The sequence below is a fragment of the Phyllostomus hastatus genome, unplaced genomic scaffold, assembly GCF_019186645.2.
Source record: "Phyllostomus hastatus isolate PE091 unplaced genomic scaffold, TTU_PhHast_1.1 phas_scaffold_317, whole genome shotgun sequence".
NCBI classification, from domain to species: Eukaryota; Metazoa; Chordata; class Mammalia; order Chiroptera; family Phyllostomidae; genus Phyllostomus; species Phyllostomus hastatus.
Genome location: NW_025334023.1, coordinates 4,551,388 through 4,575,595, shown reverse-complemented (window position 1 = coordinate 4,575,595; position 24,208 = coordinate 4,551,388). Strand labels below are relative to the sequence as shown.

Below are 24,208 nucleotides of genomic sequence, written 5' to 3'. Positions count from 1 at the left end.
GCCTACTCACAGCCCCACTACCTTACTGAGGCTTCTGTACTCTCGGCTTCCCACAGCTCGTACTGACCGCAGTGCTCTGGGAGAAGAGAGGGGCTCCGGGGTGCTCCCATACCAGACTGCAGGTGTTCACAGGACATTCCCGTGACTGTGTGCAGGAGTACATGTGTGTTCGGTGCTGCACGTGTGGAAGTTATGTGTGCATGGAAGCACATATGTGCTTGTGTGTGAACTGGTTGGGAGCAGTCATGTGTTTGGCTACATCTCAAAGATGTGTGTGGCAGTTTACTCTTACGTGCTGTTGAGAGTGTGTGGGCCTATGGTGTGTGCACGTATCTGCTAAGTGTGTTTGCAGCTACTTGTGGGGTGATATGTCCCAGCCCTGTGTGCAGGGGGACCAGCTGTCCATGTATGGAGGGAACTCATATGGCTGAAAGCTTGAAGTGGGCTCTGTGGACCCGGACGTGTTTGCTGTGGACCCGGACGTGTCTGCCCCTGTTGGGGCAGCCTGTGGGCAGCCTGCACAGAATGGGAAAAGAGTACCCAAGAGTGCCTGTGGGCAGCCTGTGGGCAGCTGCACAGAGTGGGAAGAGTACCAGGAGGTTTGGGAGACCTGAGACAAGCCCCTCTCCACTAAGTGTATGTTTATCTTCTCCTAATAAACTAGACCATCCTTGGGATGGAGGTCCCTGTGGTGTGGGGGAGATGGAAGCCATGGAAACCTCTGTACTTGGCCCAGCAAAAGAGGGAGGGACAGCAATCCTCAGCCTGGAAGGCCAAGGTGGGGATTAGGAGGATGGGCACTCACCCAACCAGTCCCAGGGAAGTTGCCCCAGAAACACAGTGCCAGGCCAGGTATACACCACACAGGAAGTAGCTGTGTAGTTTCTTTCAGCTTCTGAAATCAGTGTTTTGCTGGTGGTCCTCTGGGGACCAGGGACAAGGTGCTCCGAAGGCCTCTCCCCAACAGTCATCCCAGAGGCTCAGGCATCTACCTCCTTGGTGCCTAAGGTTTACAGGGAGCTTCCCAGTGCAGAGCTCTTGTGCCTGCTCTCTCCCGTTTCCAGAACTGTGTGAGAACTGGCCCCAGGAAGGACGGACTGGAACGCGACAACACAGCCCCTCACCTATAGTAACCGAACGAACGGCAGGATTCGAACACCTCGCGATGGCCACTGGGCTGCAGATGAGACCTATGTGGACCTTTCCTCTGAGCTTCCTCCTCTCAAACCAGATGGACTGAGGTTCTTTGCTTCGCTTGCTGAGAGTTTTAGGAACTTGCCTTACCTGGGCCTCACGCGCCACAGGCACGCAGTAGGCTCGCAGTAGGCACGCCTGGTAAATACCAGCCATAGTTAGCAAGTCCCCTCTTTGTAGCTGAACAGGGTGCGAAGTCCTCTGCGCCTCTGGCGCCACGGGTCAGTGGCACCCGAGGGGACCCCGCCCCCAGCAAACGCAGCCAGAGCCACCCGGTGGGGTTTCCGTGCTGAGTGGGCGGATCAAAGCGTCTGCCCGCGCCTTATAAAGCAGTTTGGGCGGCCCGCGCTGAAGACCGTGCCTGGCCAGCAGGAGAGCTGGGGCGCGCGGGTGAGCTCAGGCCTTGGGATCGGAAAAAAGCCCAGAGTGCGAGCCACAGTCTCCCCGGGACCTGAGCCGCCCGCTACTCGCCAGGATCCCGGCCGAGCGCCTTCTCCCGCGGCTTTGCCAAGAGGGCACCCTCACCGCCTACCCAGCCCAGAGAGCGCTCGGGTCTGCTGGGGGCCGTTCTCCTCCCTCCTTGGCTGGCCAGAGCAGCCGGCCACTCGTGGCGCGACCGGCCGACGGGCGCCCCAGGAGGTGAGCAGTGGCTGGGCAGCGAGCAGGGCGCTCTGCAGGGACCTACTGAGGTGGGAGGCATCGGAGTCCGAGGGGACAGCCGACCCGCTGGGCACCCACTCCCTGGTAAGGAAACTGAGCCGTCCTCTGCCCCACTTCTCCGCGGCACTGGGAGGCGTTCCCCTTGTGGAGAGCAGCCCCTGGGGTCGGGGGCACGGGCAGTCCGTGGCGGAGAGATGGAGGTGGCCTGTGCGGCTCCTGCGGCCCGCGCGAGCCTTCCGGCCCTGCGTCCCCCCACCTGACCCCCTCCCTCCGGGTCGGCTGCGGATGAGGTCACGCCCGAGCCACCCCGGGGCTGGGGGACTTGGACCTCGCGGCAGAGGGTGTGTGGCAGGGCGGGAGAGAGTGGCAGAGGCAGAGAACCAAGGCAGCTCCGACCGAACTGGGGTGTGCGGGTGAACGCCTGGCTTGGAGACCCGGTCCCACAAGCTGCGGGGAGGGGGCAAAACCGAGTTTGTTTACGGACCTGAGCTCCAGGCTGGGGGTGGGGAGGAGGCGAGTGCTGTCCCGCCGTGAGGCACATCTGGAGCCCCGGCACATCTGGCTGAGCTCGCGCACGAGCCCCACACTTCCCACCTCTGGGCGCCCGCCCAGGTGCTTTCATCCCCTCCCGGCTCTTCGGCACCCAGGGCCGGGCTCGGAGGCGTAGTCCGAGGTGCCCCGAATTCCCCCACCCCACCCTTCGCACTTCCAAAAACAAAAAACCGTTTCGTGCGTAACGCGGTGCATCGTCTGCAGCGAAGCCGACCCACAGCAGATCGGGTCAAAGCAGGGTCTGGCCCGGCCTCGCCACGCATCGCGGGTAACCTTGAAGCTGTCGCTCGGTGTCCTCGGCTCGCGGGGTCCGCCCGCAGAGCCGCGCAGCCCTAGGCTTCGGGCCCGGCCGGCGCCGGCCCGACGCGCTGCGTGGACACCCCGCCCTGGCGCGCCGTGCGGGCCCGCCACCCGGAGCCGGCTCCCCCGAGTGGAGGAGGCTCAGCACATCCCCGCCCGCTCGGCTCACAGGGACGGCCGCCCGAGAGACGGGGCTTCCAGGGACTGCCAGAGCCCCAGCCGTGGAGCCACCTGTAACCTCAGTAAGCAGTTGGAGCGGGGGTGCGGCTACGGTGCTGGCGGGCTCGTCTCTCACCCGAGGCAACTGGCTACCTTGGGCCTTATCCCGCGTGGGGAGGGTCCAACGACACCGAGCTTAGACGCGGGCCCACCACCGCCTGACCCCACGGGAGGCCTGGCACCGGGCCGAAGCCAGGGGTCAGGTAGTTGGGGGCTGCTCTCGGTAAGTGGATGCCTCACAGGGCAACCAGAGCTGTGAGGGGAGGGCACTTACACTGCACCTCACGCGGTCCCCAGGCAGGGGCCCGGGGCCCAGGAAGAGCAGGGGACTTGCCCGCTGTCCCACTGCGAGCGCCGGAGGCAGCCGCCAGTCCTCGAACCCGCACTTAGCGCCCCCTGGCGGGCCGGGGGCACCGGGAGGCGAGCTCGCCCTGACCTGCCGGGCACAGGCCGAGAGGGTGACCCAGCGGCCAGCGCGCGGCCGTCCTGGACTCTCTCATATGGGACAGGAATAACCCGTCAGCACCCGGCTGCCCGGGCCAGGCACTGCCTCTCCCAGCGACACGCTGGGGAGGCGGAGGGAGAAGCCCGGGAGCAGCAGGGCAGCTCGGAAAGTGCCGGAGTAGCTGGAGGTCTGGTTCCCCTTGTGCTGTGTGACCTGGGCAGCCCCTCCTCTCTCTGAGCAAGTGGGGCCGGACACTACCCCGCTGTGAGTCTTCGCGCTCCTCCCTCCGCGTGCAGCCCCTTCCCCTTGCCCACCCAGGAATGCTGGGCGCCAAGGCGGGGCGCAGAAGGGAAGCCCACACTTTGGGAAGGGTGGGGGCGCAGAGAGACGGTGACTGGAGGTTTGATCCTTTCCGTTCCCTCCCATACCCAGTCGGCGCTTTTCTCATTCTCAGGAGCGTGGTAAACTTTCAAGGCCAGGAAGACAAAAGGTTTCAATACAGGCTGGGTGGGAGGAGGGGGCTCAGTTTCCCTGAGATCCCCAGCCTTGACTCTTGTTTGTAGCTAGCTCCTCTACATTGGGCGCCTAGCGAGAGACTCTGCGAAGGAGGAAATAAATTTAATTCAGGGTTTTCTCCCTGCCTTCTCCTGGATTATGAGGGAAGGCTCCTGAAAACGGCGAGGTTTCCAATCTGTGTGTGTGTTTAAGGCACACACTATGCAGGAATGCGGAGCAGTGGGCGCGGAGGCCGAGGCAGAGACGAGTGCGCAGACCAGCAGTTACGCAGACCACTGGGAGGCTGGAGAGGCTTCGGGAGATGTGCCCGAAGGCCAGTCCTTTGTTTTTATAGAGGGGGAAACTGAGGCTGTGGTAGTGCAGGGCTTGTCCAAGCTCACACAGTTAAATGAGAGTGCTTCCTCACTGCTCTGGCTGGCCCACTAAGAGGGCGCCTCCTTTTCCCAACTCCCCAAACCCTTCAGAAAGGTTTCCCTTTTGTCTCTGCTCCTCCCCAGGGGAAAGTGGCTGGGACTGTGAATGTGTCCAAGAGAACGCCAGGTGCTGGTAAATTTGGGAGAAAGTGGGAAGGGAGTTAATGAGAGAATGAAGAGGAAAAAGGAAAAGAAAAAGAGCTGGAGAAAGCGGTTCTGCAGCCTGCGGGCCGAGGGAGTAGGGGCTGCTCCGCGGCCCCGGGACGCCGCCTGGCGGCGGGAGGCGGCATCGCGCCGTCCTGGTGCGCTTCCCTGCTTAGCCAAAGCTAGGCTGCCCTGCCTGGGCTCTGTCCCTCCGAAGGGGGACAGCCAGAGAGGGACTTGGAGACCCGGCATTCTGAAAAGCTCTCGCTGTACAAAGACCTTTGCCATCCCATTTCTCAGTCTCCCCTTTGCAGACTGAGAAACTGATGACCAGAGCAAGCCTCCATGTCCCTGTCTTCTCAAAGTCTGTGATCTCACCGGCCATCCAAGTAGACTTGGGAGGAGAACGCTGGGCGTGGACAACCCATTTCATGTCTCTGGGCATTAGTGTTCTCATCTGTGAGATGGGGGCGGTGAGAGCACCTATCTCACAGGGTTGCTGGGAGGAGCAAATGCAATACTGTTATGGTGAACGAACGTTATCATAATTGTGTCCCCAGCATACAGAGAGGGTCAATTGAGGCCCAGTGGGAAAGGAAGATCACCAGGGTCATAATACAATAATTACTATTGCGGAGATAAGAACCCAGTTTCCGGGCCGAATTACTCCTTCCTGGCCCGCCCGCGGCCTCCGTCCCAACCGCGCTCACGTTCTCCTTTCTGTCCCTCCCCATCTCCAAGTGTCTACTCCGGCTTTTCCCTCTGCTCAGTGTCTTTCAGCCTCGATCTCTGTGTGTCTCCCCCTCTTGCTGTCTCCTTGCCCCTTTCTACTGGGTTCCTTCTCCGGTGCCTCCGGTCCTGCCCTACCCTTCCTTGCCTGCCCGCAGCCTGGGTCCCAGCCCGAGTGGCACAAAGAAGCAGTCGGTGCCGAGTTAGGTGGACACGCCCTCGGCACCTAATTCGAGCCAGACTCTGGCCGAATCCGGGTCTGTGCGGGGCGGGAGGTGACGCCCGCCTTGCGCTCGGCCTCCCCCCTACCCGGACCCCCCCTCGCTTTGTAATTTGAATAAAACATCCCCCCTCCGCCCCGCTGCGGCCCCAGCCCTGAGCACCGCCTTAACCCGCCCCCCCGCCCCCACCTCCGCTCTCCCCGACTGCAGGCAGCCAGCGCCAGGACCAGCTGCGGTGGCCCCGGGCGCGGTGCAGCTTCGGCACGGCTCCTCCAGGGTGCAACCCCAGGCGCGCCCGCTGCGCGACGATGAGGGTGCGGCCGCAGGTCTGCGAGGCGCTGCTCTTCGCCTTGGCGCTCCAGACCGGCGTGTGCTATGGCATCAAGTGGCTGTAAGTAGGGACCTCGCGACCACGCAGACAGGCTCCGGGATAGGTGGCTAAGGGTGGAGGGGAGTGGTAAGGAGCAGACCTGTGAGCAGAAGTTGGCTTGGAGTCATGAGCAAGTCCCTCTTCTTAGGCCTCCTTTCCCTTCTCTGCAAAATATTGTCCCTACCTCCCCAAGGGTTATGAAGTAGGAGCAGGGCAGGGCTGGAGGGCGGCGGAATTACCCTGTCCTGGGCAGCTGAGGATTGGCAAGACCTCCCCAGGGGCAGATGAAGAAAGACTGTGTGGGCACCATCTGTGCCCTGCACACAGGGCCTTCCCATGTCAGTCTCCTGACCCAGCTGGAGGTCCTCAAACAGTCCTGGCCCTTCCACCTGAGTGACAGGGGGCAAGTGTCACACAGCCTCTGAAAGCCTCAGAGTCTTCCTCTGTCGAAGGAGAGTAAGCATCTGTACCTCACTCAGATGAGATGAGAAACAGTTCTTGAAAGAGCTTCATAAACTGTCAGATGCTGTGCACATGTGAAGGGTAGCCCTTAGATAGAAATGATTAATGGAGGGGTAGGTGGGGGAGAGAGGTGCCCTTCCATCCTGCAGAAGGGAGTGCCTGCTCTGCGCAGCACTGTGGGCCCTGCAGGGGTGGAGAGGGAGAGGAGTCAAACCCAGCCCCTTCCTGGAGGAGCTGCCCTCTGGACTGGAAAAGATAAGCCCAGGCTGTAAATAACTGCAAGTACCTTGGAGAGAGCCGGGTGCTGTGGTGGGGGCCCAGGGCTCAGAGCCCAGAGCCCAGAGCCCACAGCCGGGGGTGGGAGGCCACCTGGTGGGAGGCACACACTTGAGACCCTGGGAAGATTTTTCAGGGGCAGTGACCCTAGGCTGGCCCTAGGGAGGCTCTGGGAGTGCGGCAGGTAGGGACAGTGGGAAGGACGGCACTTAGAGTGGAGGGACTCCCTGAGTGGAAAGTCCAGGACAGGACAACGTGACGCACGCAGTCTGGAGTCGCGGTGGGGGTGGGGAGCAATACAGATAAAGCAGGCAGGGACAGATTATGGGGGCTGGGCAGGGGCTGTGAGGAAGACTCATGGATTAGCTGGGAGACAGGATGATAGTGGCCAGGCCACCACAAAATAGTCCTTTTTTTTAGAGTTTTATTTATTTTTTGGAGAGAGGGGAAGGAGAAAGAGAGAGAGAGAAATACCAATGTGTAAGAAAACATCCATCCGCTGCCCCAGGCATGTGCCTCAACTGGGAATTGAACTGGTGACCTCTTGGTTCACAGGCCAGGGCCTAACTCATGGAGCCATTCCAGCCAGGACCAGCAAGTAGTCCTGAGGTCACCAGCCCTACCCCTTTTGAAGTTGAGTTGTCAATTAATTGGCAATTCAAGAGGGAAACCCCATCTTCCTGCATTTCTTGTTTGCAAGAAGCCTGTGCTCAGCAGCCTTCCGGCCACTCCTGACTAGTTTTGTAAGAAATCACCAACCTTCCTTCTACTGCCGCCAGTCCCTGGCCCTGTCCCAGCTGGTGGGAACTTCTGATCAGGGATTCCAAGCCCTTCTCACCCACCACCACCATTTTACAGAGGCGGAAACTGAGTCCCAGAGAGGGAAATCATTTACTAAGGAGCAGAGCAGCGACAGGCTGAACTGAGCTTGCTCCTATCGTGCTGTGAGGGACACAGCTATCATTCCGGGCTACAGTGGGGCTGCTAGGACTCTGCGAAGTGTGTGACTTGCACAGCGCCCGGGCTAGCATGTGGCTGAGCAGAGCCTAGACTGCGTAGCTAGCTAAGTCTAGCATCCATGCTATTCCCACCGCATAGCTCAGGCTGCTGCAAAAATGGGTACAACCCAGTTTCTGCCTTAAAGGACCTCCTAACCTCTTGGGGAGGTGACATGTGAAAAAGAAAAAAAACAACCCTAAGTGGACTTTGGGCTGTGTCCTCAGAGAGGGAGCGTGGGAGCCCAGAGGAGGTGCAGTCATCCCACCTAGGGTGGGACTTTGATGGCCGAGGATGGAATGCAAAGCAGGCACCCGAGGCGGGAGGGACAGCCGCAGCAAAAATGCAGAGGCGGGACTGTGGATGTGGGGAAACAGAGAGAGAAGGAGTTTGTAGGAGCCTACTAGTTAATCCCAGACACTGTCCCAAGAGCTTTAGTCAAGAGGTAGGTGATGTTCTTATCACTACCCTTCTACAAATGAGGAAGTGAAGGTACAGAGAGGTTAAGTAACCAATCCAAGGTCACACAGCTAGTTAATAGTGGCTGTGGGATCCGGGACCCCAGCAGACAGTCTCCGTGAAGCCAAACCTCTTGATAGTGATTAAACTCTTGCTGGAGCTGAAACTAGAGGGGGAAGCAGGAGGAGTGGAATTTAAGAATAACAACCATGGGCCCTGGCCGGTAGCTCAGCTGGTTAGAACGTCGTCTAAATATGTGAGGTTGCAGGTTGGATCCCTGGTCAGGGCACATGCAAGACTCAACCAATGAGTGTGTCAGCGAGTGGAACAGGGAATTGATGCTTTCTTCTCACTCTCTCAATATAAAAAGTGAATAATAATAGTGCGTGTGCATACACGTGCATGTACACAGTTGACCCCCGAACAACACAAGTTTGAACAGCACAGGCCCACGCATCCATGGATTTCTTTTAGCAAATCCCCGTGCTGTGTCCTGCCTGCGGCTGCGAGTCCGCGGTGCGGAGGGCCGGCTGGATGTGTCGACCTGCACCACTTCACACAGGGGACTTGAGCGTCTGCGGACTGGGGTGTCCACAGGGGGCCTGGAGTCAGTCCTCCACAGACACTGAGAGACAACTTCAGTTTTGGGCGAGTCAAAAGTTACATGGAGACTTTTGACTGCATTTGCCCTCCCCACCCCCTGGGCTGTTGAAGGGTCACCTGTGTGCGACCTTGCTGCAAGCTGGGTGTGATCTCAGTGTTCCGTGTGTGTGGCTTCGTTCGAATCCCCATCCGACAGAAGAGCAAATGGAGCCGCAGGGAGTCTGTGACTGGCAGTCTGTCACGGCAGAGGCGGGGGTCAGGCTGTGGCTCTGTGGCCTGTGGATCGTCCAGGCAGCCACTGGGCGGAGGAGGCTGGGGACTCCTCCAGGAAGGCTCAGCTCTCTGGGGTCTGCCCTGGAGGGGGGTGGGGGGGGAGAGCTGCTACCTTGTGTTTTGGAAAGTGAGCCAAAGATGGAAGGGCCATTTGACACAGGAACTGTAGCCAGGTGTGGCACAGGGACCTGGAGCGCTCGCCTGTTGGGCACCTGAGACATAGACTGGCTTCCCTGATGGGAGGGAGGGTAAGGGAGAGGGGGTGGAGCCTGGCAGCTTATGGAAGCAGCTGACCAGAAACAACTTGGGGGCCCCTCTACGACCTCACCTCCCACCCAAGTCAGCTGCTGGGGTGTTCTCAGACCAGCAAGTGTGGGGGACCCCAGATGGGCTGTCCACCCCCTTCTCTGGCTGCCCTGAGGGGGGGAAGGGGAGCCCGGTTCCAGCCTCCCATGAACTCCTGGGGCTGTCAGTGAGGGAAAAGGCCCAGGGTGCCTTGCCTGGGCAGCCTCAAGCCTGCTGCTCACTCAGGGGCCGGGCCGCTCACGAGAGGAGCCCCGGAGTCTCCAGCAGGGACAGAGCTGCTGCAGAGCAGGTGGACGGAGCCCCAGAGCAGAGCTGGGAGGCTGGTCCCAGCCGGAGCTCTGCCCGTTCACGGCAGGAGCCGAGCCTCAGGCCAGCCAGTCGCTCAGCCTCTCTGAGCGCTGGTTTCGTCTCTGACGTGGGCGTGGGAGAGCCCCAGCCCGGGAGCCGGGTGGCCTGGGTTCTAGCCTGGCTCGGCCACTGACTGGCTGCGTACAGGTCTGGGCAGGCCCTGCCCTTCTCTGGGCTTCAGTGTCCCTGCTTACACAATGGGATGGGGACAAGTTGGGTGAGCAGCTGAGCTGGGACTGAAACTGCCTGCTAGACTTTCTCAGGAGAACCGCCAACCCCCGAGTGACGAGACCTCGGCCGCCCCAGCAGTGCCCCTGGCACCGGCCTCGCCTGTGAACTCTCTGTTCCCTCCTGTCCTCTCTTCCACCCTCTCTCCCATGCCCCCACCCCCAGACAAACCAAAATGTTTTCAATTAGGGGTCTGCTGCAGCGAGGCACGCGGTGGAGATGTCCAGACGGGTAACTCCCCCACCTCCCGCCCTAATCCTTGATTACCTCCCCAAGGGGGACTTAGTTAGATACAGTCATTACCACTAATTACCAGATGACCGAATCTCCCTCCTCAGGAGTGGAATCTGCTGCCTCCCACCTCCTGATCTCCCGGCCTGCACGCTCCCGTGGGCGGTCCTCCCCCCAGCGCCCCCCCACCCACTTCCACCGGCCCTCTCCATTCCAGCCACTCTCTCCAGCAGCTCCCGGACTCCATCCTGTGCCCACCAGGGGCCTCCTGTTTTTCCACCACCCACCTGGGCAGTCAGCCTTGCGTGGGAGTGTCCTCACTGCGGCGTCCCTCAGGGCACCTTCTCCCACCATTGGCTGCCAAGGCAGATGCTTGATGACTTCAGAGGTGAATGGGCCAAGGCCAGGTGACCCAGGGTCCCCAGGCACCAGGAGCACAGAGCACGCCCCCCTGGGAGCCACAGCCCGGGCATGCAGGACTTGCCTAGACTGAGCAGCCCAGGAAAGGCTGGGCTCCTGTTACCCCACTTCTCGGCCTGAACGGGGACGCAGGGAACAGACCTGCAGGGAGGGAGGCAGGCCACGCAGCCTGAGCGCCCACTGCGTGCTGGGTACGGCACGGGCGTTTCCAGGTGTATCGCATGTAATCTTGCCCGCTGTGGAACAGATAACTGACTCAGAGGGGAAAGAGGAAAGCTGGGTGAGGGAGGGGCAGAGCAGCTCGGGACAGCTGAGTGGGCACGGCCCCCAGCCCGGCAGAAGGGGTGACCAGGAAGGGGGCTGGGGGACAGGTCTGCAGGAGGATGGTGTCAGGAGAGGGCTGAGCACATGGGCCCCGAGTGTCCTCAGTGTCCCCCTCTGTACAGGGACAATAACGACCTCGTCCAGGCCCCCTCCTCTGGGCGTTGTGAGTCGGGAGGAGGCAGGACACGAGAGGCTGTGCGAGCCGGTGCTACACACGTAGACAGCGGCTGATCGGTGCGGGTGGAGGGGTCACCGCGAAAGGGGCTGGCTCTGCCTCTGTGTGCTCACACCTCACCGGGCCCGGGCTGTGGGAACTCAGACCTCAGGTTCCCCGGGTGCACCAGCTTGGGTGGGCCCCCGCGGCTCAGGCGGGAACAGACGGTCAGTGGCCATCAGGAAACCTGCCTGAGGTCTGCTCTGTGCGCGGAGGCGGGCGCTGCTCTGCTGGAGCGTGGCTGGGGAGGTGGGCCTGTCCCTCTAGGGTATCTGCTGCAGTGCTGAAGGCAGGGGGCTAGTCTACATGAAACCCTTTGCCAAGGCTGGGGGTCTGTCTCGCTTGCACGGAGAGGAGGTGCTGCCCGAGGCAGTCTGCTCCTCAGGGAAGGCCCGAGAGAAAGGCAGACCCAGCGTGGGCCCACGGTCCCTGGGTCTTGGAGTCCCAGTGCCAGGGCCAGGATCCTGGGAAGCCCTCAGGTCTCTGGCACCACCAGGGTTCAGAGAGCCCCCCTTGGCCAGCACTGTCCCAGGAAGAGGTCAGCCCCCCTCGAGGGCCTCTGTGCCCAGCAGACGGGCGTTAAACCCAAGCCTATTGCCTTGCTGCAGCATTTCTCCGGGACACAGCATGCCACATTTCCTAAATGTGCTTGGCCACTGGTCCCCTTTTTTCAGAGTGTCTCACTGGACTGGAACCCATTCTGGGAAGTGTGTTTACAGGTACAGACACTGAGGCCCAGAGACACAGTGATTCATCGCAGGATGCACAGCAAGCTAATGGCCAAGTCCATTTTATCCCAAAATGAGTGGCTCTTGAACCCTTTAACAACAGTCCCTTGCACATGTGTCAGACTTCCTAGCCTACCTAATGAGTTTAGTAATTAAATGAAGCAATGGTACGAAGCTCCCAACTCATGTTGTGCACCTAGTAAATGTCTGATCAATAATACGTATTATGATGACAATGATTAGGAAAATCTAGCACTTAGCGTGGTGTCTGGGGCATAGCAGCTGCTCGGTGTCGAGTGGATGTTTAGCAAGGAGGGATAATTCGTAGATGGGAGCACCGAGTAAAGGCAGTGGATGTGAGCACCTTTCACGCTGTGAAGCTATTGTGAGTGGAATTATGATAAAGCTTAGGTAGGATGGAGGTCATGACCTACATTATGAACGAGAGCCTGAGGCCCAGAAAGGGACAGTGATGCACCCAAGGTCACAGTGGGCTGTGGGGAGGAGCCGTATTTCTGCCGGGGACGGTGCTTTGTCTCTGGGTTTCCTGGCTGCTTCTAGAAAAGGCTCCCGAGAGAGGCTGGGGCCAGTAGGGTGGGTGGAGGCAACGTGGCCCCTCACACCGTGTCTTTCCTTTCATTGTTGTTGCCTTTGGGCGGTGCATAGGGCGCTGTCCAAGACGCCGGCAGCCCTGGCGCTGAACCAGACACAGCACTGCAAGCAGCTGGAGGGCCTGGTGTCGGCACAGGTGCAGCTGTGCCGCAGCAACCTGGAGCTCATGCACACCATCGTGCACGCCGCCCGAGAGGTCATGAAGGCCTGCCGCAGGGCCTTTGCCGACATGCGCTGGAACTGCTCCTCCATCGAGCTGGCCCCCAACTACCTGCTTGACCTGGAGAGAGGTAGGGAGCCAGAGGGGGCTGCTGGGGCCTGCGGAATGCTGCGGGTGGGGGTGGATTCGGGCATAAATATGTGTGTTTAGATAGGTGGGCGAAGTCACGGGTGGACGGATGGATGAATATGCGACGGGCGGGTGCGTGAATGGATGGATGACGGACGGAAACACGGAAGGTCAGAGGCGTGGATGGATGGGTGGGTGGGTGAATTCGTCACGGACCTGGGTATTGAGGCATGAATCGATGAATGAATAAACACAAAGCAAGTGGATACAGCGGTGCGGGGAGCCCGAACGGCAGCACGGAGGCACGTGCACTCCACAGCACGAATGAGGTTTGGATGATCCCGGGGCAGCCCTTTGGGGGCGGGGGGACGACGGAACAGGGTGTTGGCGCCCACCCCCGGGGCAGGCTGGTGTGCACAGATGATTCTACCAGTCGCCACAAGATGCATAAAAGGACGTGCGGACTAAAGAACGTCTGTGGAGGAGACTTCCTGGAGGAGGTCTGGGGTGGATTTGGGGATGGTGGGTTCAACAGAGAGGTTTTGATCCACAGAAATGCCCTAATCTGTGCTCTGCACAGGAATAGTAGTGTTTGTGGGGCACTCGACAAAGCTTCCTTCCTTCCCGAATTAGCGGAACTCTAGAGTCAGCCTGGGAGGGTAGGCATTCTCACCGCCATCCTACAGGTGAGGAGTCTGAAGCTGGAGAAGAGGCAGTGACTCTCTAGTAAACAGATGGACCCAGGGCTCAGACCCAAGGCCAAGACACCCCACTGCTGAGGCACAGCGGGCTCCATTGCTGGGGCTGCAGTAACAAAACTGCAAATGAGAGGGTGGGGCTGGTTCCAGCGGCTGAAATGTGTGGTCTCACCGTGCTGGAGGCCGGCAGTCTGCAGTCGCGGGGCAGGCAGGGCTGCGCTCTGTCTCAGCGTGCTGGGGGCACATCTTCCCGGCGTCCTCTTAGGTTCAGGCAGTGGTGGCCGAGGGTCCTCATTGTTCCTGGGCTGGGAGCTGCGTCTCCCCAGCCTCCGTCCCCGTCGCTCGGCCTTCCCCCTCTATGTGTCGGACCCCCAGACACCCTCCCTCTAAGGGTGCCAGGCATTGGATGCGGGCCTGCCGTGATCATTTTAGCTCTGTAACACCTGCAAAGGCCCTATTTCTAAATAAGGTCTCATTCACAGGTATAAAGGGTCAGAAGTCGAGCAGGTCTTTTGGGGGACACATTTCAATCCCCAGCAGGCTCTCTGCACACTCACCTTGCCCTTCAGGTCGTGAACTCTTGGCGGAGCTCAGGGACTGGGCCTTCTTTTCTCCACACCAGCCACTGGCACTGAGTACAGAGCAGGCGGGGGAAGTACAGAGTCATGAGTGGGTGGGGTGAGGGTGTGTCTCTGTGTGTGGGGGGGGCCTGCAGGCCTGTGCGGGGGTGGGGGGGGTGCAAGTCAGCTCGTGTATTTGTGGGAGAACGTGAGGGAGACCGATTCCTGGGCCCAGGAGGGGGCCCTCAGGCCTGGGCTGGGTGCTAGCCCAGGCCACCCCCCGGTGGCTGACCTGCACCTTCCCACAGGCACCCGGGAGTCCGCCTTCGTGTATGCGCTGTCGGCAGCCGCCATCAGCCACGCCATCGCCCGGGCCTGCACCTCCGGCGACCTGCCCGGCTGCTCCTGCGGCCCCGTCCCAGGTGAGCCACCCGGGCCCGGGAACCGCTGGGGAGGATGTGCGGACAACCTCAGCTACGGGCTCCTCATGGGGGCCAAGTTTTCCGATGCTCCTATGAAGGTGAAAAAAACAGGATCCCAAGCCAATAAACTGATGCGTCTACACAACAGTGAAGTGGGGAGACAGGTAACCACCCACCCCACCCACCCCAGATGGTTGCGCTTGTGCCAGTCTGCCAGAAAAGGCTACCCAGTGTGCCCGGATGGAGGGGGTGGTGGGTGGGGGGGCAGGTGGGCCCTGGTATACCCACTCTGATGTGCTCCCGGCCTCCCCCAGCTCTTCCCTCTCCAGCTGCTTGGGGCTTGCCTGGCTCCTCCTCCTCCAGGGGGTCCACTGGGACTTGGGTTGGAGAATGTGGGCGGAGAAGAAGGAGCACTTAGCTGGGAGTCAGGAGCTCTGAGTTCCCACCCTGGCTCTGTGTGCACGTCTCTGGCCTCGGCTGTTCCCATCGTCAGTGGAGAGCTCGGTGCTGAGTCCCTGTTGGCCGTGTTCCTCAAGCCCTTCCTCTGGGGCTCCGGGCCAAGGCAGGGTGTGGGTGGAGACGCGGAGGGGGCTGTGGGGCAGCCCCGCCTTAGCCTAAGGCATTGTCTCCTGGGACCTAACGGGGACTCCCTCCTGGCTCCAAAGCCCACCCTAACCTCCCAAACACAGTTTCCCCCAACATCTGTTATCAATTTTTCCTTAATTCCTTACCTCATTCCACAAAAGGTTGGGTGAGTGAATGAATAAGAGTATTTTTTGACAATTAAAAAATGACTCCACGCCAATCTGTACGCCAGGCCCTGTGTTGGGTGCTGGTGAGTTTTCTCTCCTGTGGTCCACAAACCACCTGTGAGGAGGTACTGCTGTCTCTTCTTACAGATGGAGGACGGGGCCTGGAGGGGCAGGGTGTTGGCTGCAGGGGGCATCTCGTGGCCTCCTCCCCGCAGCCCTGGGCGAGGCCCCGTGCACAGGCGCCGAGGGAGGCACAAAGGGCTGAGGTGGCCCAGCCAAGGACACAGGGTGCAGCGGAGCCCAGGTCTGTGGGACTCCGAGTCCAGAGGTTTCCGTGTCCTCACCTTCCTCTCTCACTGGTCTCCCTCGTGTAAGGGACATTTGGGGAAACTGAGGCCAAGTCACACTGTGGGTCTGTAGCAGAGCCTGGCCAGAGGCCCAGGACTCCAGCCTCCCAACCTTGGGGGCCAGACCCCCATCCTTGGAAACTCAGGGGGAGCCCTTCACCCAACCCCCAATCCAAGAAGCCAGCCCCGCTCCCACCCACGGCCAGGCCCAAGCCTCCACCAGGGGCACAGCCATGGCCTCCCCCTCACAGTCCAAGCAGGGTTCTCAGCGAGGGGCATGCTGGACTTATCCCTGGGGCCCTGATGCCCAGAGCCAGACTCTCTGGCTCCCCTCCCCACAGCCGAGGGCCTGTGAGGGGTAAATGGCATCTTGGTCGTAGCGTGCTCATTGCTGCCACACAGCGGAGCTGAGGGGCTGGACATAGTTCACCTCTCCTCCATGATTTGGAAGCACCGCCCCCGCTTGGGGGGCTGAGCGCACCCTGCAGTGGTGTTCACTGCATTCCTGAGCTCGCTACAGGCTGCGCTGAGCCAGCTCCAGATTCTGTACCGGAACGGGCTCCGCCATTCCCAGCTTCCTGCACCCATGAGGGCGAAGAAGCTGGGACCTTGACCAGTGCCCTCACTAACTCACTGAGGGATTCTGGGCAAGTCCCTGCCCTCTCTGTGCCTCAGTTTCTTCATCTTTCTGGTGCAAGGAGTAGGCCCAGGGGACACATAAGTCTTGAGACTGTCTGCCCAGGGCAGGCAGGAGTGCCGGCCTGGGCGTGTGGAGCCGAGTCCCGTGTGCAAAGATGTGGGGGTGGAAAGGCAGAACTGAAAGGATCTAATTCGCCCCCCTCAGGCACACGTGGGGAAACTGAGGCCCAGGGAAGGTGAGGGGGAAGATTTACTTCCGAAGCCAGGGCCGGAGTCTCCCTGGGCCCCAAAGCCCAAGCCTCTTCCCTCCACCAAATTATTACTTAGACTGACTTTTCAAAACCAATATGGATTTAAATTTTATAGTTCACAAAACCCTTTCATAAATGTCATTTCATTGAGTTCTCACGACTATACAAGGTGCCGATTACGTGTGGACTCCACACACAGGAAGAGAGGCGCTGAGTGGTGCTGCGGTGGCAGGGGTGCTGGCAGCGGAGGGAGGGTCAGCTGGGCCAGGGAGGGATGGGCCACCTCCTGCCGCCTCCCTCTCTCCCTCCCTCCTTCCTCAGCCCTCTCTCCCACCTCCCTTCCTTCTCTTCCCCCCAGACTTTCCCCCAGCGAAGACTTAGTGAATCCCAGTTTTTTGTGTGAGCAAAAAAGTGCAGACCAATTGAAAGCCACAGCTTTTGGGATCGCTCTCAGACCTGGGTTCAAATCCCAGCTTCCAGGTTTCCTGGCTGTGCAACCTCATGCCTGAGACTGAGCCTTCATGTCCTCTTTGCACACTGGGGGAAGTAACAAGACCCCCGTGATGGGCTGGGAGGTGATCAAGCCATGCTGCGTGTTAGAGCCCTGGGTGCGCCTTGGGTATGCGAACGGCATCCATCGTCCTGCCGGTGTCACACTCTTCTTGCACCTCCCAGTGGACCCCCAGTGTGGAGGAGGAGCTGGAAACCTACAACGCCCCCCAGATTTTGAGCAAAAAGCCCTGTCACTTGAGGCCCAGAACAGTCAAGGACTCCCTGAGAGCACCCAGCACGGGGCGTGGGAGGAGTGGGGCGCAGAGTCCCGAGGCAGGCCAGGGCGGGGTCCTGGCCACCCAGCCCGACGCCGTCCCCTGTCCGCAGGCTTTGCGTGCCTCTCTGGAAATGAAGTGTAAATGCCACGGGGTGTCTGGCTCCTGCTCCATCCGCACCTGCTGGAAGGGGCTGCAGGAGCTTCGGGACGTGGCCAGTGACCTGAAGACCCGCTATCTGTCGGCCACCAAGGTGGTGCACCGACCCATGGGCACCCGCAAGCACTTGGTGCCCAAGGACTTGGACATCCGGCCAGTGAAGGACTCGGAGCTCGTCTATCTGCAGAGCTCGCCCGACTTCTGCATGAAGAACGAGAAGGTGGGCTCCCACGGGACGCAAGACAGGTAAGAGCCTGCCGCTGCCCCGGCAGGAAGGGGCGGCTACGCGGCTCGTGCCCGGTCCTGGCTCAGGGCCAGGCGCAGAGTCAGGGCTTAGCTGGCATGTGGGGAATGGAGGCTGTGCCTGGCCGGTTGGGAGAGGTGGCCCCAAGAACAGTGAGCGGAGGTGTCAGGCCCAAGGGGCCCCTGGCAGAGCTTCTGGGGGCGGCTGTCATGCACCTCGCCAAGGCGGGGGCCCCTGGGGAATGGAGGTTGGCGAGAATCCCCCACCCCACCTTCCTTCTAGTTGGGAAACACATGGGACGAGACATAGACCGGGACTAGCCTCAGTAAATGTTTGCCAGATGAACACGTGAGAGATAAATGTCATACAACTCGCTCACTGAACCAAAGGGGCGGTGGGGGCAGCGGCCAGCCCATGGCGACAGGGGCAGTCTGCCCAGAGTGGAGCCAGAACTGGGGCAGCCGCTTTCCTGAGGCGCAGCAGGAGAGCGAGGGCTGCCTGCATTCCTTACGGAGATAGTGGCCCCCCGTTCCTCCACACGCCCGCACCCACCCCCGGGTCCCCACTTTCAGAGCTGGGCCTGGGGTCCCTACCACTGGCCCCATCCTGGCTGCTGAGGCTGGCTCAGGACAGGAGAGAGGGAGGGAGCCCGTGATGACTGCAGACCTACTGTGTGCCAGCCGGGTCTAGTAGGGAGCAGCATTGCCCAGCGTTAATTCTGCGGGAAGCCAGTCCTGAGAAGCTACAATAGAGACAGCTCCACAGTCATGTTCATCTGGGAAACTCGCTGGCGACTCACAAGGACGAGAACATATTAAAGGCTTGGAGGAATCCCACAGTAAAGGGCCTGTCTAAGCTGTGTTTCCCAGAGGTGTTTGGCTGTGGAACTCTTTTATTAAGGAGCCCCTAATAGCATTCCACAAAATGAGTGTTCTGCGGGGTTAAAAGAATATTGAACCAGAGTGAGGGTGTCTGAGAATGTGTTTGGCACATAGTTGGTGCCCGGCCAGCATCTGCTTCCTCCGCAGCCCACGTTCCTGTCTCCAGGAGAGGGGGGCTGGTTCGGGGGGCTCTGTCTTCACAGGCCAGGGCAGCAGGCCCTGCAAGGGGGCCCGCGCTCCCATCTGGAGGCCAGATTGAGGGGGTCGGGCCGAGTGAAGATGGAACCGGGTCAGGCCAGGGAGACGGGAAGGAGTGAGGCAGTCAGGGAGGGTCTGAGGAGGATGGGGTGGGGACGAGCGGGAAGGAGGATTCTAGAACCCAGAGGGGCTAAGGGAAGACCATCAAGGACTCCAGAGCAAAGAGAGGTTCTCCCTGGGTCCATGCAGGGCTGTGTGTGGTGCTGGGAAAGGACACTTTGCACCCCCACTGCACAGTTTCCTAGCTGTTGGACCTCCGGCAAGTCCCTCCGCTTATCTGAGGCTCTGCCCCCTCTTCTGAACAATAGGGTCGATAGCACACACCTGGGAGGGGTGGCGAGCGAGCTCTACTGCACTTAAGGAGTGCTCCTCTGTGCTAGGCAGTGCCACTCTCGAGGGAAGGGCTCACTAGTGGCAGTCTCCCCTCCCCTCTTCCTGCCCCCACCCTGGGGTTCCAGGCCTCTTCTTTCCCAGCTCCCCCAACTCCACCCCCAGGATTTGCCCCCACACTACTGATGGGGAGGCCCATCCCACAGCACCAGCTGCCTCCCTTGCTTTCTCAGAATGCTCCCCGCAACCCAGGCTTCCTGCCGTGCTCAGCTCTCAGCCACTCTTTTGGGAGCGGGCCTTTGCAGACATCTGTATGGGTCAGCGTTCTCTGCAGTAACACATAGCCTCGCTCTCTCAGTAGCTTCCAACCACAGGCACGGCCCACACACATGACCCGGGCCTCTGACAAGCGCTGGGGAGGTGGAGAGACATCAAGTGTTCAGATTGTGACGGAGGGGAGCCCAGAGGGGCCCTGACCCAGTCTGAGCATCAAGGAAGGCTTCCTGGAGGAGGGAAAATGGAAGCTTTACTAGGCTAGGACATTTGGGGGGTGCAGGGGGTTAGATGTAAATGAGCCTTTTTAACTGTCAAAGGCGTGTGTGCACAGAGGCTGGCCCCTTTGCTGGGGAAGACACCCCCCTCAAGCCCACCCTGATGAACTGAGGTGTCTGTGGCAGTTGGTATTCTGAACTCCAGCCCTGGGTTGTGTTTCTTCCAAAGGCCCCTGCACCCCCCAAAACTCCCCTCTCATGGCCTGCACTGCTTGTTCCCTGGGAGCCAGGTGTCCCGGGAGTCTTCCCAGGGGCTGTGACCAGGCCACCCCGGTCCTGCATCCCCTTCCCAGTCACCACCTCAAGCTCTGTCTGGCTCCAAGGTTAGAGGCCAGGTTTTCAGACACTGCCTGTCAGGTTCCCAGAGTAAAAATGGAACTCTGCCCCCTTCCCACCACCTTTCCTTCAGGATAAGGCTGAGGGGCACTGAGGGTGTTGAACGACGAAACAAAGCCCAAAAAGGTTAAATGACTCCCCTTCAGTCACACAGCCAGTAGGGGCAGAGCTGGGGTTCGAACCCAGGTCTGTCTGGCTCTGGGGCACGTATTCTTCCTGCTGTCCTCTCCTGCTTCCTGCCTGGCACAGTTTGCAGCCCCCCATGCAGGTCACCATGACCTCCTGACTCTCCCCCACAGCTGCTCCCCTCCTGCCCACCCCATGGTCCCTCCCCAGCTCAGGGCTTGGCCTCTCTCATGCAGCTGCTGCCCACCTTCCCCCGGGCCTCCCTGCCTCCCGCCCGGCCCCTTCTGTCGGCTCTCTCACTCCGGTTAGATCAGGGCGGGTCGGGGCTGTCGGTTCTCCGTGCACCCAGCACCCCCTCCCCTCCCCTCCCCTTCCCTCCTCTCCTCTCCTCTCCGTCTTAGATTCCTGTGCTTCTTTCACCAGATGGCCTGGGCAGCTCTGCCTCGGGTGGCCATCCTGAGCTCTCGCCGACCCCAGGCTCCCCCCCGCCGTGTGACCTTGGGCAAGTCCCCTCCCCCCATGCCGTGCCTTGGTTTCCCCACCAGGAAATATGAGGGTTGGATTGGCCATCTCTAGGGCTTGTCCATCTCGGACATTCTGGGACTCCTCGGTCCACAGGGCTGTGGGGACCCAGCTGTGTCCCCTGGTGACATCCCTGTTCCCACTAGAGGGACGGCCACCCTGCACAGATGTCCCTTCACCCGACAGCAGAACTGGTGGCAACAGGATATGTGGGTTTTCCAGGGACCCCCCATGCCTTCCCCTCCCACACGCCGGATTCCGCAGCAAACGCACCCTGGACTCTGCTGGGGGAACGCGCCCTGGGCTGAGTTTCCGGAGCCCTGAGCCCAGGGGCCTGCTTACCCACAGACTCCTGCGAGGCCTGCACAGGCCTCTGCCCTTCGTTCACGGGGCCTGTTTCCTGCTGTAAAATGGGCACGATAATTTCACCGGCCCTGGGACCCTGCGCACCTGCAGTGAGATAAAATAGTGGAGAATGGTACCTGGTGCGCGGGGACCAGTGGGTGCCAGACCCGCACTCCCAGGGACCGGTGCCGGCCCCGCTGCGCCTCACACCCAGCGCCATGCTATCTGTTTCAGAATTCAGCCTGGGACTCTAAAAGTAAGAGCAATCTTTACGTTCGTCACAATATCATGCAAGACTAAATATGAAGATAAGAGGATTAGGGTGACTTAAGGCTCCTTCCAGTATTTAGAAGTGGAAGAAATGGGAAAAAAGATACCTCCACAAAATAAAACAGCCCCATCATTTTGATAAATGCCTGTTAGAAACAGAAGGCAATGTGAGAAGCAGCCTTAGGGAAGAGGGTTACTTAAAACTCCCCAAGACCGAGATCCCTTCCACAGGGGACTGAGTCTGCGGCCGAGGTGCGGTGTGGGGGGCTGCGGGCCGCCAGGCTGGGGGGGGGGGCTGCTGGGAGGTGGTGGGAGCACTCACCAACCGCCCCTCCCCCACCAGGCAATGCAACAAGACGTCCCACGGCAGTGATAGCTGCGACCTCATGTGCTGTGGACGCGGCTACAACCCCTACACAGACCGCGTGGTTGAGCGGTGCCACTGCAAGTACCACTGGTGCTGCTACGTCACCTGCCGCAGGTGCGAGCGCACGGTGGAGCGCTACGTCTGCAAGTGAGGCCTGCCCTGTGCCCACGGTGGGTCCCAGGGGCCGCCGAGGCCCAAGAGGGGCCTGGAGACACCCCGTAGATTTCTGCTTATGAATTCCAGATGCCAGGCACTGGAGGTGGTTTGTGCTTCCACTTGGAAGCCACCGGGAACAGAAGAAGGGCCGGAACATCAAAGGAAACCAACAAGATTAAAAATAACCTGGCAGCCTGAGGCCCTGGAGTACCCACGTGCTGCCTTCCAGGCTGGTCTGAGAAGCCAGGGGCATGGGTTTGGCAAGACTGGTGTGGACTTGACCTTTCACGACCAGATCACCAGCCTCCCGGGAAGGAAGGGGGATCTGCCTGCCCTCGCGAGAGTGTTCTGCAGGCCCAGCCCTCGGGACCCCCCGGCCCCCCAGGGTCGAGCCTGCTGGGCCCACCACATGGAACCACTAGCTCGGGTTGTAAATGTTTTTTTTTTGTTTTGTTTTGTTTTTTCCTCTGGGATGTGGGAGCTACAGAAATATTTATAAAACATAGCTTTTCTTTTGGGGTGGCTTGCCTCAATCTTCTTTATATATTTTATATATATAAATATATATATATAATGATCTATATTTTAAACAAGCTTTTTAAACAGCTGTATGAAATAAATGCTGAAAGAACCTCAGCCCTCCCCTGCAGTCTCTCTGGCCGGCCTCCTCAAGAGAGCTCAGGGGATCCTGGCGCTGGCCTGGGGGCTCTCCGGTTTCCAGGCCAGGCGGCTTCTCATTGATGTTCCTCCCCACCCCCGCCCCGCCCGCCCTGGGGCTCTGGCCCTAGTCTCCCTGTAAGATCTCTTGGTCAAGGGCAAGGACAGAGGTCTTGAAACATAAACCCAGCTGGCAGATTCTTCGTTCCTCGGGGACACACACACGCAGACACACGCAGCATGGCTGTGTCAACGGGCCTGCTGAGCCAGCTTCAAGGGAAAACCCAACCCAGGGGACGCTGGGGACGTAGACCCAGGTTCCAGCGAAGCCTGTGGTTTTCCTGTGTGACTGTGGGGAAGGCTTTTCCCCTCTCGAGGCCTCAGTTTCCCCATTTGTAAAATGGGGTGGTGAAGAGTAAGGTTGGTGGGTGGGAAAGGCTGGCAGTGGTGGGTGTGGAGAGAGTGGTGGGGTCCCTGTGGGCTTCCACCGGGACTGGTTCTCTTCGTGGCTGTGGGTGAGAGGCCCAGGAGGATGGAGAAGGGCGCAGGGGTTCGGCCAAGCGCTGGGGAGAGTGCTCAGATGGGGCGGAGAGAGGACCGGGTTCAGACCTGGAACCTTGGAGGTGGAGATGGTGATTTCAGTGCCTCGGGGAACACTGAGTAGATGGGCAGACGTCCGGGTGTGGGGTTCTGGGGAGAGGCTGGTGGTGAGCTGCACCTTTAGGCCTCAGCACTGAGGGCTACGACAGGAAGACACAGAGTCCCAAGGCCCATGCCTGGCACCCCCACTCTGAGGTCAGGGGGATGAAGAAGAAAAGCACAGAAATGAGAAGTAATGACCAGGGAGTGGGAGAAACCTGGGGGTCCTCGCGCTGGCCCTGTGATGACACGACGCTGTCCCTCTCTGAGCATCAGCCTCACTTCCTGTCGCCGGGATGGCACTCGGCACAAGGGGAGGGTCTCCTGGGGCCTCGCCCACGGGAGGCCCCCAAGCAGAAGCAATTGTTAGTCTGCTGTGTCTCGGTCTGGCTGTGGGTGACCGCATGAGACACAGGACGGAAGGAGGCTTTACAAACTGAGTTTCTGTGCGTGTGGGAGGAGACGCAACCTGCGGTGGCTGGAGCACAGGGCAGCCTGGGCAGGACTCAGTGAAGCCCAGCGGGTGCCCTGGGGGTCGGGTGACGTGGACACCCCGAGTGGCTGGACCCATCACGGGGTGGGCTGTCCTCCAAGTCCCTGCCTGGAAGTGTGCAGGGGGGCAGCCACAGTGACAGAATCCCAGCTAAAAGGAACCCCAAGATAACTCTTCTGGTTCCTTCTGCATCTGTTTTGCAGATGAGGAAATTCCTAGAAGGGAAGGGCCTTTCCTGTGGTCACAGAGCCAGTAAGGGCTGCAGGCTGAGGTGGGGTTGCAGGACAGCCCAGGGCAGGGCTCCCACCAGCATCTCCGCAGAAACCACTCAGCCTCCGCCAAACAAGCCCTTGGAGTGTGTGCTTTCGCTGGCCCGGGGCTGCCCCTGCTCCACAGCCTTCACTGGCTCCCAGGGGCCCACAAAACCAGTGCCTAGTTCCCTGCCCTGGTGCTCGAGGCCCTCCCCTCAGGCCCCAGGTGGCTCTTCCAGCCACATTTCCAGCAACTCCCCAGGCACATCCTCTGCTTGGCCCGCCTCTGGGCATCTGCTATTCTTCAGCTTCCACAGCCACACCCAGAAAGCCTTCCCCAGTCCCCTCAGGCTCCCAACAACCCTTCAACCTTTAATTTATTTTATTTTTCACCCTCATCTGAGGATTTGTCTTTGTTGATTTTAGAGAGAGAAGAAGGGAGAGAGAGAAACATTGATGTGAGAGAGAAACACCAGTTGGTTGCCTCCCATACAAGCCCCGACCAGGGATCGAACCTGAAACCTAGGTGTGTGCCCTGACCAGGGATTGAACCCACAGCCTTTTGGTGTGTGGGATGATGCTCCAACCTATTGAGCCACCTGGCCAGGGCAACTCTTTGAGCCTTTAAAGCAGCTGTGGCACTCATGATCACAGT

At 60.0% G+C, this 24,208-nt stretch overlaps 1 protein-coding gene across 4 annotated transcripts; it reads left to right on the top strand.

Moving 5' to 3' along the window:
- The first annotated feature begins 1,566 nt into the window (after window positions 1–1,566).
- On the top strand, window positions 1,567–22,140 carry WNT11 (Wnt family member 11). Of its 4 annotated transcripts, none has more exons than XM_045818085.1 (6): window positions 1,567–1,833; window positions 5,604–5,784; window positions 12,298–12,533; window positions 14,099–14,376; window positions 17,081–17,373; window positions 21,334–22,140. In XM_045818085.1, the coding sequence occupies exons 2-6, from the start codon at window positions 5,702–5,704 to the stop codon at window positions 21,506–21,508; spliced, it is 1,065 nt and encodes a 354-aa protein (XP_045674041.1). In that variant the 5' UTR covers window positions 1,567–1,833; window positions 5,604–5,701; the 3' UTR covers window positions 21,509–22,140. The 4 variants fall into 4 exon arrangements, with proteins under 4 accessions (XP_045674041.1, XP_045674040.1, XP_045674043.1 ...); XM_045818084.1 differs by having other exon boundaries at window positions 1,567–1,938; XM_045818087.1 differs by lacking the exon at window positions 1,567–1,833 and adding an exon at window positions 2,844–2,948.
- Window positions 22,141–24,208: the final 2,068 nt, after the last annotated feature.